Genomic DNA, 19099 nt, shown 5'->3' with positions numbered 1-19099 from the left:
TCAACTACTAAGTGCAGCTTCCAGAGACAGGAGAGCAGGCACGGGAGGAGACAGCAGCAACAGAGGGGAAAGCCTAGCGAGTCAACATGTCAACAAGGCTGCCATTTTAACAAACAGCCCTGAGACTCAAATACGATCTTAAACTAAATGTGGAGCTCTACCGTCATTCAATCTTTTATATATATATTTTTTTCTAGTTATAGTTGGACATCATACCTTTATTTACTTGTTTTTATGAGGTGCTGAGGATCAAATCCAGCGCCTCGCACATGCTAGGTGAGCGCTCTACCGCTGAGCCACAACTCCAGCCTCAAGTCATTCAATCTTTGAAAAACTTGTTTAATCTATTTTTCTCACTCCAAAAGAGAGGTGTGGCTGCCAGGTCCTTTTTGCTCCTGTAAGGAACGGCTGACACTGGTGTGTGGCACTACTACACACCTGACCAGCTAGGCTTACAGCACCTTCACTCACCGCTGCCAACTCCTGCTCGGGCTGCTGAAGTGCACACTGGTGACTGCCCACTCGGCAGCATCTCCTGCCAGATCCTCCCCCAAGGGTCCTCATGGTCACTCCCAAGTTCCATGTAGGTCTCTGTGTCAAAGCGACCTGCCCAGAGCAGCTGTCCCAGCTGCCTGTCTCAATGTGTCCCCTCCCATGGTCTTTGCTACTGTTACTTCTCTTCCATGAATGCTCCATGAAGGAGGGGACGAGTTCCTCACCGTACTAGGACCGTGCCTGGCATGTGGAGACCCTCGATAGTGTGCTAAAGCAAGCTCATCACTCGCCGCCACGCTTGGTCTGGGCTTGCTTTGGTGTTTTAAATTGCCCTAAATTAATTAATTAATAAAGATTTTTTGGAGGGGGCGGTTTTACCAGGGATTGAACTGAGGGGCACTGAAACAATGGGCCACATCCCCAGCCCTATTTTGTATTTTATTTAGAGACAGGGTCTCACTGAGTTGCTTAGCACCTCGACCAGTTGCTGAGGCTGCCTTTGAACTCGTGATCCTCCTGCCTCAGCCTCCCAAGCCACTGGGATTACAGGCGTGCGCCACCGCGCCCAGCTACTTAAAGGTTTTTAAAAGACTGATGAATGCCCATTACGGTGGTCACATAAAATTCACAGCGATGGGCTTCAAGTACTACAAACCAAACCAAGAGAGACGTCCACTTGCATGGTAATAGGAGGCTTGCAATCAGAAGCATCGCCAGCAGGCAGCTAAGCTGTGGAAATAAGACTTCACACCTGAAAACAGCTTGTTAAGTGCTTTTCCACTCTCCTAAAGTGAGAGTGACCAGTTCCTACTCCTCCTTTTACACCCTGAGGAACTGTGAGACCATATCCTCTGTAGTTTGCATGACAACCACGAACAGTGACTGAACGTGGGGTAAGCAGACTACTTGGGAGTGGGAAGACTGAGGAGAGACTCGCTGCAACATCTACTCACCCCCGGCCCCGAAGTTGACGACGTACTGCGAGAACAGGGCGTCCAGCTCATCGTATTGCACCAGGGCATCTTCAAACTGCTGCAGCATCTCAAAGACAAAGGCGAGCTCCTCCTGTGCCCAAGAGACGTCAATCAGCTTTCTGAAGCCGCACGTGGCAGTGAAGGGCAGGAGAGAAGCACACAGCGCATAAGTGATGCCCCCGACCAGAGCAGAAAGTCCCCTGGTGACGCCAGCACCTGTGCACGCCAGGGACAGGGACCAGAGAGCAGCAGGGCAAGAGGAGGACACGCATGCCACCATGTGGCCCTTCTCGCCTGTCACACGCCATCCGCATCTCCCTGCCTCTGTGCTGCAGCTCCTGCTTGCGGTCCCTCTGGTCCCCTCAGGCTCTCCGCTGCAGGTCCCCCCACACTCCCTCTACTCCCTTCTGGTGAGTGTACCAGGGCACGGCCTCACACAGCACTATGCCTCAAGAAAACGCGGCCCCATCTGCGAGCTGAATACGTCTCCAGGGTGCCCAGCAGACCTCACGCCTGCACGCCTGCACGTCCAAACCTGACTACAGTCTTCCCGCCCTGACCTCCCAGAGTCACCTCCGTCACAGCCACCCATCCCATGTGGAGGAGTCCCGAGTCTGTGAGAGATTCCCAGGCCCCAAGGCCAGCCCCCCTCCCTGCACCACCCCGGGACCTCACTCAGCACCACCACAGCTCCCTCGTCCCCACACATCCCCAGGCCTGTGGGACTTGCTCACGCTTCCTTCAAATGCCCACGAGGCCTGCTCTGCAGCTTCCTGCAGGTGTGGCCGTCGCCCGCTCAATGAGGTGCCCCACACCTCCTGCAGCATGGCCATCCTCCTCCGAGCCTGCCCTGGACCTCCACAGCCAGCTCTGCTCCCAGGGCTTGCATCCCTACAGTGTGTGAGCCACGAGCTCACCAAAGCTGCATATGGACTTGGCCCTAGCCCTGGGACAACCTGCCATGCACCGAATGGAAAAATGTACAGAGACCGGCAGGGAGGACTTTTTTCTGATTTCCTCCACGGCAGGTTTAAGGTGGAGCCAGGAGGGTGTGCACACGCATACAGACACACACTGGCACGGTCCACAGGTGGGATCCAGCTCCACCCTGTGCGACGACTCCAAGCCCCGGGGCCGGGGTTGTGCTGGAGGTCCTGAGCAACGTCCACAGCTAGGTACCACTTTCCAGCTGCAGCTGGGCTCATGGCACCCTGGGCTGAGGTCTCTGTGGGAGGGTTAGAGTTCTGTCTGTAAGGCATGCACAAGAGGCCCAGCACAGTCAGCAGGCTTCAATGCCAGCTGTGACGCTCCACCCGATCTGACCTGCTCCCTACAGACCCAGCTCTGTGTCCTGCAGCCCTCCACACACAGGCGGGCGTGCTCACAGGGGACTCCTCTGGCACCCTGCCCTTTCTTTCTTCTCTCGTGAAGTCCTCCTGAGAATGAGCACTGCAGTGTTAATTTGTTCAATAGTGATAACATCTACCGTATCAATCATTTTGACTGTACAGTTCAGCAGTGCTAAGCACATGCACACTGCTGTGTGACCCATTTCCAAATGGAAATTCTGTTCCCATTAGACCACGACTCCCCAGGGCCCCTAGCTGCTGGCACCTTCCCTTACTGACCACAAACTGCACTGGTCCGTCCTCAGCCCAACAGTCTCCCAGTGTCTGTCCTCGCGGACTTCTTCCACTGAGCACAATGTCCTCAAAGCCCATCGCCCACAGCATGGGTCAGAGGTTTCTCCTCGCTCATGTGCATCGATGAACTCATTTTAGACTCACAGAAGTGCAGCCCCTGAAATGCTGTCCATCTCCATCCAGCCCTTCGTCCATTTCCCAAAACGTCAACATCTAGCAGTAGTTCTGTGATCACACAGGAAGTCCAGCAGGCAGCCTCATCTGAATCCTGCCGGCTCTCCTACTAGCAGCCCTCGTTCTGCTCCGCATCCCACCAGGACTCCACAGGGCCCCCGGCTGCCACTGCCCTCAGTCTCTGTGGTCCTTCCTGACCATGGCACCTTGGAAGAGGCTGGTGTTACTTTGCCTAGTGCCCCTTCACCTGAGTCCATTTGGTGTTTTTCTGTGACTGCCATGAGACTGTTTTAGCAAGGACGATGTGTCTTTCTCTCCCCCTAACAAGCAGGTCACCGTGCTGATGGTCTCACTGCAGGCGCTGCTGGCCTGGACGGGTTGGTGCAGGGTCTGCACTGGGCCTCTCACTGTGACATGATAGACCTGCTCCTGGCCTGGGTGCTGGAGGGAAGAGCTGAACCTCCTGCTCCGCTGACTTTATAACCATCTACGTACCCCCAGGAACACGTGAGTGGAGGTGAACTGTGCTCCCTGGGTCACGTCCAATCCTGTCCTCACCCACTGCAGCCGTGGCCTTCAGCAGTTCCCTCGGGTGACGCCTATAGCCTCTGGAGCCCTGTCCCTTTGGGTACTCTTTACTCCCTGGTATCCAGGACCCTCCCGTGTACTGCCTACCCTAACCCAGTTATAAACCACTTCTCCAAGGAGCTCTGCTCCCTGTAACCTGAGGATGGAGTTTAGAAACCAAGGTCTGGGCACTACGTGTGCCCCTTGCTTCTGCAGTACTGCTGCTGCTGGGCCTGTCCAAGGCCAGAGAAGGAAATGCACACATGCACATTAATCCTCACACAGTCCACGTTTCTGAACCCACCCATCCACCCACCCATCTCAGGGCTCACACTGCACCTCCATCCTAGTCCAGCACCCTCCCTTCTTGTGGCCTCTCTCTTTCCTTTATAATCCCCAGAGACTATGACCAATAAGCTTGAAGAGTGAAGGGCCAGGACAACTGGAAAGGTTTGCAACGTAGCGATCACTCAGAGCACTGCTAGCATGCTCAGACCCCCTTCCGCGTACCAAGTCTTCACACATCCCTAAGACGTAAGCCCCGGAATAAAAAATAACGTTCAAAATTGTTCATCAGAATGGGTCCTCTACTTATTCAAAGGGCACTATTTCTTCAGTAACCAACTAAATTATATCTACAAGTGAAACTTGGGCTTTTTCCCTTAGGAGATGCTGGACAAGAGCACGGAACCCTGCCAGCAACACCTATCTTGTTCCACAGTGTCAGGAGGGCTTCCCTTCCCAAATGCAACTGCTACACGTCCCTGAGTTGAAGAATTTTCTTAACAGGGAAAAAGAACTGACTAGAAACTACGATTTTAAAATCCCAAATATTTTAGCAAATTAGAATAAAGCTCCAGTTTAACCCAAGTCTTTATTGGAACCCAGGTCACAAAACAAAACCATGGAGGACATGTTTACAGAAGCCATCCCTAGTCACAATGCCCAGGCACAGCAGGTAGGGAACAGGACCTCCAGCTCAGGCCCACCCCCCATGGCTGGGACCCTCCGCCTGCTTCACAGCAGACACCCAGAAGGCCCCTAAGGCCAGACAAAAGCTCGTCTTGGAAGCTGTGCTGAGCCCCAAGGCAGCAGGACCCCTGCAGACACCATCTCCACCCTCTGCTTCTCCAACCAGGAATGGAGTGTCCACTTTGGCCACTGTGCCATCTGGTCTTAGAACCAGGCCCGTGACAACCACCTGGGAGGGCTGCCTCGCTCAGGAAGGGGGGCATGGGGCGGGAACCACGAGTCAGGTACCTGCACCATGAAGTACTCGCAGAAGCTCCAGCCCGGCTCAGTCCTCTTCTCCCTCAGGGTCCGCATGTCATCCTCAAACTTGCCTAGGTTTTTGGTGAAAGACATAAGAAGCAATGTCCTGAGTTTGGTCAGGAAGGCATTCCAGGATTCCTGAGTTCGAGAAGAGTCCTTCAAAGGGTCGGACAGCACAACACACCTGCAAAGACACCGGGGCCCATCTGTGAGGCTTCCTCCATCCCTCCTGCCCTCCGGCCCTCCTCCTCACACCAGTGAAATCTGTTTGACAGGCAGGGGCCAAGCAGCCTATTGCCACATGGGCAGTCGGACTGCAGGGGTTCCAAGGACAGTCTACGCACAGCAAACTAGAGGGAGAGGGACTCCCAAGGGGCCCTGGACCTCAGACCCACCGGGGACTTCATCAAGTATGGTGACCCAGCCCTCCTTAGCTTGCCTCTCAGAATCCTTGGCTCCTCACAGACAGGATGAAATCCGCATCTCTCCACCCAGCAGAGGGGACCAGGGCCCACCTCAGCATCTGCCTCAATTCCTCTCACTGCAGCCCAGGGCCACCAAACTTGTTGTGCCCTACTGCACCCCTGGGCACCCCGCTCACCCTGAGGTGACTTTCAAGGTAAAGCTGCCCTGGCCACAGATCTGCCCCTACCATTAGCCTGAGCTCCTCAAGGAGTGTTGATAAACAGGCCCTAGATCACAGCTTCACACCGGCCTGAGGCCTTTAACTAGAGAAGCTGCACTATGGTGCTGAAATGCCAAGGCACTACTGTTAGGAGAGTTCCTGGGAGTTGGAAAGGCCAGGCGCTCACCCAGTAGGAGAAAAGGCTCCTCTACTTAGCCTTGCTAACATGATTTTAAGACCTTGATACTATGAGTGTCAACATCTCTAGTAAATATTTTATGTGAGCTATCAACAAGGAGCAAAATGAACTGCTGCATGGACTCTGTGCCCCAGCACAGCCCCGGTGGGAACTGGCTGAACCCATGCTGTTACCCACCAGCGGGCAAAACAAACCGGGGGAAACAGCACCAGTCTACACGTCTACCCTGTGAGTCATCAGAACCAAGAACACCGAGTCATCCCGGCCACTGTCCCCGGGACACGGATGCTTCCCTGAGAGGTGGGGCCAGCACCAGCCACTCCTGAGGTCCCCAGGAGTTGAAGTGTCTTTATTTACTGTACAAACCGTTAGTCCCTCAGTTCAGCAACGCATCCTTCAGGTATCCCCAGGGTCATAATTATCAACATCACTCCTGACCACACAAGAACTCTCTTGCATACCGACAGTGGGACGGAACGGACACACTGACCACCAACAGCTTTTCCTTTGGTAACCTGTGCTTATCAACCAGACAGGAAAGAGTCACCGCGCACCAGCCTCGATTGAGCCCTCCAACTTCCCCTATCTCTCGGCCCTCACTGTTTCAATAAAAAAGAACTAAACTTCAGAAAGTACTTAACAAGCCCACAGGGTGAACTGGAAAAGGGTGAGCCTAGAAAGCTAAGGGAGTGGGGGAGGGACAGCGGACCAAGAAGGCAGCAGCTACCAACCAGTCAGACTCAGACTCTCTAGCATTTGCCCAAAGTCTGAAAAATACACAAACCTTTAACCAAGCAATTTTCCTTTAAGGAATTAACCCTAAGGAAATAAGGATGTTCACTACAGTGAGCTAGAAAGATGTTCACAACCATAACAACAACCTGCAGACCCAGAGGACTAGAAATAACCTATGGTACACTTAATACTATGGAATATTATACACTCACTAACAGTAAAGGTACAGAAACACATTTATTGTTCATGGAAAATTTTTACAATGTGTTAAGTGAAAACAGCAAGTATAATATGTATAGTTTGATATCACCTTAAATGTATAAATGCATAATGAAAAAACCTGGAAAGTCCAATGACTACCAAGAACATGTAACATAAATAAAAAAACTAAACACATGTACAAACCTAAAAACACAGTAAGCCACTTCAGGGCCATATTTTCAAAGAACAGACATTATGCTGCTAAAAGACAAGTGTCACTAGAGACCACTATCTTCAAATTTATGAGAATCCAATCTAGCTTTTATGTTTAAAAATATAGATAGGTCAGGCTGGGGATGTAGCTCAGTTGGTAGAGTACTTGCCTCACATGCACAAGGCCCTGGGTTCAATCCCCAGCACCACACACAAAAAAAATACACACACACACACACACACACACACACACACAGAATTTTGTTAAAGGACTGTAATTTGGCTGGGAGCAGTGGCACACACCTGTAATCCCAGCAGCTCAGGAGGCTGAGGCAGGAGAATCACGAGTTCAAAGTCAGCCTTAGCAACAGCAAGGCCCTAAGCAACCCAGTGAGATCCTGTCTCTAAATAAAATACACAAAAGGGCTGGAGATGTGGCTCAGTGGTTTAGAGGCCCTAAGTACCAAGAGAGGTGGGAGGGAAAAAGAGGGAGAAGGGACTCGAGTTGCACGGAAGATGGAAGGAGAACCTCATTATTATACAGAATACATATATGATGTTGTAATGAGAAAAAGAAAAAAAAGTGTGTCACATTAGATTGAATAGAGAGAAAGGATGGGAGAGGAGGGGAGGAGTAGGGGGGATAGGAAGGGCAGCAAAATAGAATGGACAATATGATTGATGTATGTACATTCCATGTATGTATTATATGTCAAAATTCATTCTGCTGTCATGCATGACTAAAAATAAATAAATAAATAAATAACTGAATGCAATTTAATGCAAATTGGAAAAGGGTGAGCCTAGAAAGCTAAGGGAGTGGGGAACTGACAGTGGACCAAGAAGGCAGCAGCTACCAACCAGTCAGACTTATTCAAAATGGAATAAGGCATGTTTAACTTACAGAGAATGAAATGTTAAAATTTCAGTAAGTAGGGCTGGGCTGGGCTGGGTCTATAGCTCACTGGCAGAGTGTTTGCCTCACACGTGTGAAGCACGAGGTTCAATCCTTAGCACATAAAGATAAAAAAATAAAGGCATGCAGTCCATCTACAACTACAAAATTTTTTTTTTAATTTTCAGTAAGTTAAGTTGTAAATATAAAAGAACAGTCATCAAAAAATAAGTTATTTTTAAATGGGCTCGGTAGAAACATACTTTTGGCACTTAAGTAAAAACTGCAAACGTGATTAATAGTAAGCAACAGGCACCTTGGAAAAAACATTACACAACTGGAAACTGGCTCAGTCCGACTGATGGCCTCCGCGTTACTCTCGGCTCAGACCCACGACACAGACACTTCCTTGGCCGTGTAACGCAGCTTCCTTGCAGCTGGGCTCTCAAGTCCCCATTGCGTGCTCTGCTCAAGACATCCGTGAGCATGCCTGAGCCCCCGGGGACGACACTCAGCTACGGTGCTGGAGAATGTGGCTACCTAGCACCAAGTACTCCTTAAGAAAACCTCCCGTGAGCGCAGGCTGCATGACACTAAGTCAGACGGGTCTCCACACGGCAACGTTTGATTTGAGCCACATATCCATCAAGTCTGAACGTGACCATGTGCCTGGTTTTGTGTGGAACGTGAAAGGCACCCAGAATCCCAGCTCACTGGGGTACCGCCGACACATGGACTGGCCCTGGCTGGTTGGCGCTCCAGACCGTTCACCCCTGCTCCTTCCTTACCCCCTCCCATGCTGTGCTACAGGGCCTCCTGCCCCAGGACCCCTCCCTGAGTAGGTAGGCTTCCCCTCCCGCAGCTCGCACAGCACCAGAAACCGCCTTGGCAGCCCCTGCCATGTGGTAACCACGGAATGATGACCTGTCACGCCAGGCAGAGAACAGCTCAGCACTGTTGCCAGTGAGGTCAAGTGCCAGCCTGGGACACATGGCCCTCAGTGGTACAACCAGGTAGAGAGGCAGCAGCATGCAGAGGCCGCAGGGGCAGCAGATGGGAAGGTAGGCCCTGGGGCAAAGGCAGCACTTAAGCTCCCTGTGTGGGCTCTTCACAGGGCTGACCACAGTAAATACAAGAAGGCAGTCCCGTAGCCTTAAAAACAAAAGTTTAAGGAACGCTGCTTGACACAAAGACTGTGAGACGTCTCACTGTCAGGCTGCAGAAAGGGTCCACCGTGTGGGCTTCCCAGAGGCTCAGGGCCAGGAGCCTCTGCTCCCAGTGGCACTTGGGGGTGACCACTTACAGCTCCCTGGCCTGACGGGAATTTCAGAGGGTGGGATCAGTGCTCCCCATTGTTCCCCAAACCCTGATGAGTCAACATTTGCTACCACCCAGGAAGCCAGCAATCATCCAGAACCAACCAAACGAGGAAAATGTAAAGATACACTTACCTGTCGCTCTGTTTATTACAAAAATCATTTCTTATTTTGTCCACAATAGAAGTTCGGGGAAGGATGTTGGTCTTGTTTTTTTTCTTGGCATCATTTTCAACCACCACTATTAACCAGTCCACAGAGCTATGGGCCTTCAAGACGTTCTGCCACTTGGTGAGGTCATCTTTCACCGTAGCTTTGTACACTTCTGTATCCTAGAAATGAACACACCACTGTGAGAGTGAGTTACTCCTTCAGCTCACACAGCACGTGGCCACAGCGTGCTAGCACACTGGAACGGGATAAGAGCCCAGGACACCAAGCTTGGGTGCTGTGTACAGCTTGGCACCTGTCCCAGAGCACTCTCCCAGGACACCAGTGGCCTGCGGGCAGCAAGGGCTTGTGAGCCGGGAAGGACACCAATGGCAATGCTGTTCACAAAGCCACCAGGGACGTTAAAGCCCGGCACCACCACAGGGGCTCTGTGCCCATCACCACAGGACTGCCACACCACCCTGTGCCGGCCAGACCTCTGCGGTATTCTGTGCCTGCACTACCCCAGGGTGGCCTCCTGTGGCTGCCCCACAATCTTTTTTCCACGTAAGCCCCTAGACCAGCTCCAACCTGCAAGGCCTTCGCAGCCTTCCTCATGGCCCTCAAGGCCTTCCAACTTGGAGCTAGCGAGGAGCTGCACTGCTCCTCACAACCGGTTCTTCTGCCCCCTCATGTCCCACACTTGAGCATGCCAGAAAGCACCCTCCTACAGAGAAGCACCGGGTCAGACAGTTCTCTCCCAACCCAAACCAGGAAATCCCACTCTCCTTCTTTACGGTGATTTTACCTGTAACTGCCCGTCTGAGCCATAAATCCACTCAGCAGACACTAATTCCATTTACTTTCAGAAAATCTAAAACCAAGACGTATCTCATTTCAAAACTGAGCATATAAAAATCTTTGGAAACAATGGCCACATTCAAATACCTACTTTCCCCTCATTTACTGTTTATACATTTACTTTTGTGGTGCTGGAGACTGAACCCGGAACTTGCACATGCAAGGCAGGTGCTCCCCCACAGAGCCAAGTGCCAGCCCTACTTTCCCCTCTTCAGCAGCTCCTCCATACCATCCCGCCCCATGTCCCCAAGAACATGAACAATGCAGATGTGTGCTGGCTTGACTGATCACAAATGAGTCAAATCTTAAATCCTATATCTAGTGCCATCTTTGGCTAAATCACTGAATAGCAAGTACCAAAAGGCAGTACTGATCATTTCTATACTGATTTAAGAAAATACGCCCTGGTTTAAATTAGAAACAAATATGACCCCAAAAGATCTTTCCTTAAAAATTAAGAGGGCTGGGAATGTGGCTCAAGCGATAACACACTCGCCTGGCATGCACAGGGAGCTGGGTTCGATCCTCAGCACCACATAAAAATAAAATAAAGATGTGTCCACCGAAAACTGAAAAATAAATATTTAAAAAAATTCTCTCTCTCTTCTTTCTTAAAAAAAAAAAAATTAAAAGGAAAACCATCTTGCAAAAATCCATATTCTTCAGGAGGCTGAGGCAGGAGGGTTGAGAGTTCAAAGCCAGCCTCAGCAACAGTGAGGCCCTAAGCAACTCAGTGAGAGCCTGTCTCTAAATAAAACACAAAATAGGGCTGCGGATGTGGCCCAATGGTCAAGTGTCCCTGAGTTCAATCCCCAGTACCCCCTCAAACAAATTCGTTTTCTGTGAGTAAATATGCAGCAGCACCTTAACCATGTGCGGCACATTCTCCTAGGCACAGCAGGTCTCAGGACTCAGTCTGAATTTCACGTGTACCACGCACACTGTTTCTGGAGGGGAGACCCAAGGCCAGAGGACTGCAGTCCAGGACTGCAGCGCATCGCCTGGCTCCTGGTCCTCTCTGTTCTGCTGGAAGGCCCACAGGTGCCCCCATGGCCACCCCCACCTAGTTCCAGGCTGGAGGTGTCTCTGCACTAGAAGGAGCAGCTGCACCCTGAAGGGACACCAGAGCAGCTCTCAGTGCCGGTTTTCAGGGACTCTCCAGAGGTGACCTTCCAAGAGAAAGAGCAAGACAGAGGAGGAATGTAGTGTTCCAAACAACCCTGAGGCAAATCAGCTCACTCTAGACAGCTGTCACTCCTCACATCGAGCAAAGAGGCATTTCCAAAGTCACTCAGGAACCCTTAGGAAACCAAGTTGACAGGAAGGTGACAGGAACATGAACACTGGAAGAGCCACGATCAGGGAAGAGAAACAAGAGATGATGGGGCAGCAGCCCAGGGCAGGCACCAGGAGCCACCCCAGTGGCCAGAGCTCAGTTGTGTAAGGAGGATGCCCAAGTGGTAGTAGGGGAGATGTGTCAAACTGTGGGACTCCAAGTGACATGAGACACAGGGTGTCAGAGACCAAGCAGGGCAAAGAGGGCATCCCTGCTGGAGATGACCACAGATCAAGCAAGGCATGCCGAGGGTAGGGTCCAGCATGCGATCAGCCAAGTGTAGGGCTGGGGCATCACCTGGAGGAGCAGGACAGCAGAGACGGGAGGAGGGTTAATCACCAGGGTGACTCAAATAAGCAAACCCTCAGCGGGGAACATGTGCCAGGTTCTCCCAGGAGAGCCGGGAACCGGCACAGTGGGAATGTTGCGCTGGCTGAATCATGGTCAAGAGTGCTTGCACATGGACAACTACATATGGACATGAACAGCAGGGGAAACGTGGCCGCCTGGGTGTGCACACGTGTGCACATGACACGCTCTCCAGTGGAGCTGGTTGAGAGTACCTAGCACAGAGCACACCTCACTCTAGATCTTGGGTTCTTAGCACTGTTTTCCAACAAGAGGTCCCAGAGGCTCTCACAGTTGTGGACCCCAGGATGAGACAAGGGGAGGACACGATGAGCTTGAGAGTAAGTGCACTTCCAAAGCTCACAGGAACCAAGTCAGCGACAACTGCATGTTCCAGTTTACGAGGACAGTAACAGAACACTCTCCACTGAAAACCAAGAAAGGGAGTGCACACAGAACCAACCAGGAAGCGGGGCCCTCCTTCGGGCAAGGCGAGGGAGGGACCAGATACATGTGGCATCTGACACAACCGAGGCAAGACCAAGAAACACAAGTGGCAGTAAGAGACAGCAGCTCCTGAGAGATGAAGAACAGACAGGGGCCCTCCAAGTGTTCCAGCTAGCTATGGGGGTCATCCCTGCCCTCGGCACAAGGGAGGGGAACGGAGGTAAAGGCGGACAGACTCCCCGGGTACAGGACGTAGAGTGAGAGTCCAGGTGGCCAGACCACACTGGCCAGCAAACGGACTGGGAGAGTACCAGCACAAAAACCCTCTGTGTTCCCAGAGACCCATCACAAGCACATGTGAGGACTGTCTAAGGCAGGACAAGGCCATCAGCCAGCACCCAAGGCACAGTGCTGGGCACCCACCCAAGGGCAGGAGCAGGTCCCTGCCACAGATGAAGAGCCAGAGAGCTTGGGACAGCCTTGCCACAGCAGTGAGAAGTGGTCCTGGACTTGGCTGCTCCAGTCCCAGCAAGTCAGAAGCTACACCCAAAAGAACCAAACTCAGCAAACGATTTCAACTGAATAAAGCTCAAGAACATCTAGAAGAATCTAACACCCAGCTCCAACAGGATGAAGTCCACAGTGTCTGTCTAATGAGAAGTGGCAGGCAGACAAAGGGGGAAGGGCACGCTGCACAGCAAGGAGACCACTCCAACAGGCGGGTCCCGGGAGGACCAGCACCACACACTGTCCCCGCAGCACAGCTCGCGGGCTCCAGGAGCAGAGGGCTGAGGTGGGAGAGACACCCCTGGGCACCCTTCAGAGACAAAAAGTATGTCTGAAGGAGAAATGCACTGGGAGAAAACTAGACTGACGGAGCCGTGCAGAAGAAAGACGAGCTGACAGGACGGCCAACAGAAGAGACTGTCCGAGTGGAATGGGGGTGGGGGTGGGGGTCTGGAAAAACACCAGCGAGATCCAGAGAACTACTGTGGGACTTTGAGGCCAGGGGCCACTCCGTCAGTCATCACTGACACTCTCCAGCTCCGTCCAAGGGGAGAAGAAAAAATACTTAAAGAAATGATGACCAAAATTTTTCCAAACTTGATCAAAATTATAAAAGCCCCCAAACCCTTCAGAAATATGAAGAAATCTACTCCAAAGCAGATCATTAATCAAACTTAAAGACCAGTGATAAAGTAAAAAAAAATCTTTAAATACCAAAGGAGAAAAATACACTTTACATACAAAGCAACAGAAGCAAAAGTGAAAGACTTCTCAGAGAAGCTCTGGAAACCAAAGTCGGAGGTTCCGGGCCAGGCAGGGCTGCTGCCAAACCCGAAGTCCCCATTCTGTGAAAATACCCTTCAGAAACAAGGTGCGGTGAAGAGCCGGGACCTGCCCACAACAGAGCCGCACCCACACACCAGTGAGATCCCACCACTCCAGAGGGGCGTGGAAAGCACGCAGCAGTCACCCCCGCGTGAGGGGAAGGTGGTGTCCGTGTTGTACTCTCGTCTAACAGCGACAACACACAGACACCAAGTCCAGGAGGCATGGCAGCACCACCCAGGCTGGAGGGACATGCTGCACACAAGCAGAAAACCCTCCCGCATATAGCGATACCAGATTTCAAACTATATTACAGAGCAATAGTGACCAAAACAGCATGGTACTGGTACCAAAACAGGCGGGTGGACCAATGGTATAGAATAGAGGACACAGAGACTAATCCACAAAGTTACAACTATCTTATAATTGATAAAGGGGCTAAAAGCATGCAATGGAGGAAGGATAGCATCTTCAACAAATGGTGTTGGGAAAACTGGAAATCCATATGCAACAAAATGAAACTGAATCCCTTTCTCTCGCCTTGCACAAAAGTTAACTCAAAATGGATCAAGGACCTTGATATCAAATCAGAGACTCTTTGCCTGATAGAAGAAAAAGTTGGCTCCGATCTACATATTGTGGGGTCGGGCTCCAAATTCCTTAATAGGACACCCATAGCACAAGAGTTAATAACAAGAATCAATAAATGGGACTTACTTAAACTAAAAAGTTTTTTCTCAGCAAGAGAAACAATAAGAGAGGTAAATAGGGAGCCTACATCCTGGGAACAAATTTTTACTCCTCACACTTCAGATAGAGCCCTAATATCCAGAGTATACAAAGAACTCAAAAAATTAGACAATAAGATAGCAAATAACCCAATCAACAAATGGGCCAAGGACCTGAACAGACACTTCTCAGAGGAGGATATACAATCAAACAACAAGTACATGAAAAAATGCTCACCATCTCTAGCAGTCAGAGAAATGCAAATCAAAACCACCCTAAAATACCATCTCACTCCAGTAAGACTGGCAGCCACTATGAAGTCAAACAACAACAAGTGCTGGCGAGGATGTGGAGAAAAGGGTACTCTTGTACATTGCTGGTGGGACTGCAAATTGGTGCGGCCAATTTGGAAAGCAGTTTGGAGATTCCTGGGAAAGCTGGGAATGGAACCACCATTTGACCCTGCTATTGCCCTTCTCAGACTATTCCCTGAAGACCTTAAAAGAGCATGCTACAGGGATGCTGCCACATCGATGTTTATAGCAGCACAATTCACAATAGCTAGACTGTGGAACCAACCCAGATGCCCTTCAATAGATGAATGGATAAAAATATGTGGCATCTATACACAATGGAGTACTATGCAGCAATAAAAAATGACAAAATCATAGAATTTGCAGGGAAATGGATGGCACTAGAGCAGATTATGCTTAGTGAAGCTAGTCAATCCCTAAAAAACAAATACCAAATGTCTTCTTTGATATAATGAGAGCAACTATGAACAGAAAAAAAAAAAAAGAAAACCCTCCCGCAAAGAAGAACTTACAGACTGGGGACTTGCTGGCTGACCTCACGCAACCACTGCCTACACACAGTGTCACGTGTGCTAAAGCCCTCGACACTGCCAACTGACTCTAGGCACCTTTGTTTGAGGTGAGGGGGTTACCAGGGATTGAACTCAGGGGCACTTCACCACTGAGCCACACCCCAGCCCTATTTTGTATTTTATTTAGAGAAAGGGTCTCACTGAGTTGCTTAGCGCCTCCCTAAATTGCTTAGGCTGACTTTGAACTCGCAATCCTCCTGCCTTAGCCTCCAAGCCGCTGGGATTATAGGCATGTGCCACCGCACCTGGTATAGGCACCTTTTTAATAAACAAAAGTCGAGATTAATTAAAAAAACAGGCTCCCCATAGAATGTAATTTTAAGGAAAAAAAAATCTCATTCATAATGATGACAAAAACAGCCTAAGAATAAAACTGCAAAACTTTGTGCCAGGCACAGTGGCCCACACCTGTAATCTCAGTGGCTCAGGAAGCTGAGGCAGGAGGTTCGCAAGTTCAAAGCCAGCCTCAGCAACTCAGTGAGGCCCGAAGCAACTCTGTGAGACCCATCCCTAAATAAAATATTTTAAAAAAAAGAAAAGAAAGAAAGAAAGAAAAAGGGCTGGGGACGTTGCTCAGTGGTTAAGCCTCTCTCGGTTCAATCCTGGTACCAAAAAAATGCAAGACTTTATGAAAAATGTTGTGACTAAACCTATAAAAAAAGGCACAAAGTGTGGAGAAGCACACAGACTCAAGAAGACTCCCAGCTGCTGAGATTCTTCTGAGAAGTCACAGTGATGACCTCAGGAAAAACCCCTCCTGCCCCTCTTTCTTTCCCATTCCAACCACAGTGGCTCACCTCCACCCCACTGGTGGCCACTGCAGGGTTGCAAGGCTGGGCCAGGAGGCCTTCCCAGGGATCCATACCCTGGCAGAGCAGCTGGTTCTGAGAACAAGGGGCCCATCGGAAAGCACAGCAAGACTTCGGGTGACTTCTCTGCACATCAGAGGCCACCCAAGTTCAACCTGAGGGGCAAAGACCCACCCTCTCAACAGAGAGGAACAGGCAGGACAGGACACACTTGTTCAGCCTCGCTCAAAAGTACAATCTGCGCCTTTGCCATGCGGAAGAGAAAATGTGTACCAGCCAAGAGGCTTATTTTAAAAGAAGAGATATCAATACATATTACTAAAATGTAATGACTAAAAGCCTGATTCTAGCCCAAACTAGACAATGATCAACAGGAGTGTCCAGAATATTATACATGCAGGGTGCTGATTTAAAAACTGCGTTGACATACCTACTGCATAGAAAAAAGACTGTTATGAAATATTGTTAGGCCCATTTGCTGCCCACTTAAGACCAGAAAATCAGACCCTCAACTCTACAGCTCCTACCTACAGAAAAATAACTTGAAACTAACAGATCAGACATAAGCCACAAGTTCTAAACTTATTGAAAGGAAACATAGGAGAAAATCAGTCACTATCCTCAGGTAGACAAGACCTTCCTAAGCAAGATACACTACGTAGAAGCCTTGTTGGTAAATCACATATTTCACAAATCACGCTAGTCACAAATATCCACATACCAGACAACACACACACACGTCTCTCTACAGAAGATGCAAGAGAAATAGAAACACCCACCACCTGGAGACTGTCACGCCACCGCCTGCTGAAGACAGGCCAACTGGTGGCAGCCAAGCCAGCAACGCCCCAGCAGCACCGGGAGGAGACCTCGTGACAGCGGCTTCAGCACTGCAGGCTGAAGACCAGAGGACACACCCGACACACGAAGTGTCCACCAAACTCATCCTGCATTTGGTCCCAGAGAACAATTAAGTGCCATAAGGAAAACACCCTAAGAACACTTCTGATCACAATGCAAGAAAATCAGAAATTTTTTAATAAAAATTTTTTAAAATTTTTTTCTTCTAGAAACTAGTTGTCTATTAGACAACTACTGGATAAAATGAGAAATACAAACAAAATACAGAATTTCTGAAAAATAAGGATAAACCCTATAATATATTTAAACAATTAATTAAAGGAACATTCATGACTTTGAGGACTGATATCAATCAAAACCTAAGAATGAGGCTGGGGACACAGCTCAGTTGGTAGAGGGCTTGCCGTGCCTGCACCTGGCCCTGGGTTCAATCCCCAGCACCACCAAAAAAAAAAAAAAAAAAAACCTTAAGAATGAAAATAAACACATTTCAAACTCAAAAGAACTAGAAAAAGAATAAAGTAAACCACAAGAAAATACAAAGAAGGAAACAACATAAATGAAAGCAGAAATTAATGAGGTAAAAAATAGACTAATATGGGGCTAGGGATGTGGCTCAAGCAGTAGCATGCTCGCCTGGTGTGCGTGCGGCCCGGGTTCGATCCTCAGCACTACATACAAACAAAGATGTTGTGTCCGCCGAAAACTAAAAATAAATATTAAAAACTCTCTCTCTCTCTCTCTCTCTCTCTCTCTCTCTAAAAAAAAAAGACTAATAGTAAATCAGACTAATAAATAAAAATCCTGGCTCTTTGAAAAAAAAATCAAGGAACTCCTACTTTGAGGAAGGAAGAAGGAAGAGAGCATGAGAGCACGCATGAGCGCACAATACAGAAGAGGTAAGGGAAACCTGGCCACATTTTCAAAGTTACAAAACAGACTTCTTTGTATGTGCACCTCAGTAAAAATAAACCTTAACTGAGATGCATAATTTCTAAGGAAAATATAACTTATTAAAATGAATAAAGGGCTGAAACAGACCAACTTCACAGAAGGGACCCGGAAAGTTACCAAGGAAATACTCTGTAAAAGGGTGTGGGCCCAGGGCCCAGGGTTGGGACTCAGTGGTAGAGTGCTTGCCTAGTATGTATGAGGCACAGGGTTCGGTACCCAGCACCACATTTAAAAAAAAAAAAAAAAAAAAAAAAGGTATTGTATCCATCTACAACTAAAAAGTTAAAAAAAGAGACGTGGGCCCAGCCAGCGGGGGAGGGGGGGGATCCCAGTACACATGAAGACCAGGCGGCCCCAACATAACCGACTGTTCAGAAGCACAAAACAAGAACTCCCAGATGCCACTCAGGAATCCAGTACGACACTGACACCTGCACTTCATACAGACAACACCAAACAAAAGCTAAAGACCAGCCACCTGTGAGCACAGACTGTAGAAGCCTTAAATAAAACACAAGCCCACTCCAAAGCCATACTAAGAAAATAAGACCCTAGCCAGGTGGACTCACCCAGGGATGCAGGCCCCAGAGGAAACCCACAAAAACAATTCAGGACATCAGAGATGCAGGGGAAAACAGGGTTGTGTCCCCCGAGTCTGACAAACCCTTTGACAACTGCAACTAGTATTCTTTGAGAATTCTTGAGAAAATGAAAATGGATGGCCACATGAGCACATTCCTCTGACCTTCAGCCAGCACCCACTGATGGGAACTGCGACAGGTATTCCCACAGAGGTCAGGCACAAGGCAGAGACAGCCACCATCTCCTCTGCTATTTGACAATGTCAGATCAGAGATAAAATTCCAGCCACAAAGACTGAAAAAGTAAACTCTCTCCCTCTGCATATGGCAAGACAGAAAGCCCCAGACTTCGGGACCTAGAGAATCAAAGGTAAAACTAATTTCTACAATCAGAGAAATCGGCTAGGTTACTTAATAAGGAAATCAATCAATAGCCTCACATACACAAAAATAACTAGACAATACAATGGGAGCAAAAGCCCCATTTACAAGCAGC

General features: G+C 49.4%; 1 protein-coding gene and 1 non-coding gene across 4 annotated transcripts in view; one reads left to right on the top strand and one right to left on the bottom strand.

Moving 5' to 3' along the window:
- The window catches only part of Trappc10 (trafficking protein particle complex subunit 10), a 76570-nt gene that overhangs the window by 34581 nt on the left and 22890 nt on the right, over positions 1–19099 (bottom strand). For 2 of the 3 annotated variants that reach the window (XM_026410060.2, XM_026410061.2), the window contains 3 exons: positions 9445–9641; positions 5114–5309; positions 1449–1560 (listed from right to left, as the gene is read on the bottom strand). In XM_026410060.2, coding sequence (XP_026265845.1) covers positions 1449–1560; positions 5114–5309; positions 9445–9641 — 505 coding nt within the window. Of the gene's footprint in view, positions 1–1448; positions 1561–5113; positions 5310–9444; positions 9642–19099 lie in introns of those variants that run through there. The other variant, XM_026410063.2, reaches the window with a different exon arrangement.
- Positions 7238–7311, top strand: Trnav-cac (transfer RNA valine (anticodon CAC)). The gene has a single exon. It is a non-coding gene; the product is annotated as a tRNA-Val (tRNA).

Source organism: Urocitellus parryii, chromosome 2 (assembly GCF_045843805.1).
Source record: "Urocitellus parryii isolate mUroPar1 chromosome 2, mUroPar1.hap1, whole genome shotgun sequence".
Lineage (NCBI taxonomy): Eukaryota > Metazoa > Chordata > Mammalia > Rodentia > Sciuridae > Urocitellus > Urocitellus parryii.
Note: the sequence above shows the minus strand (reverse complement) of the source record. Positions and strands in the feature narration are given on the sequence as shown.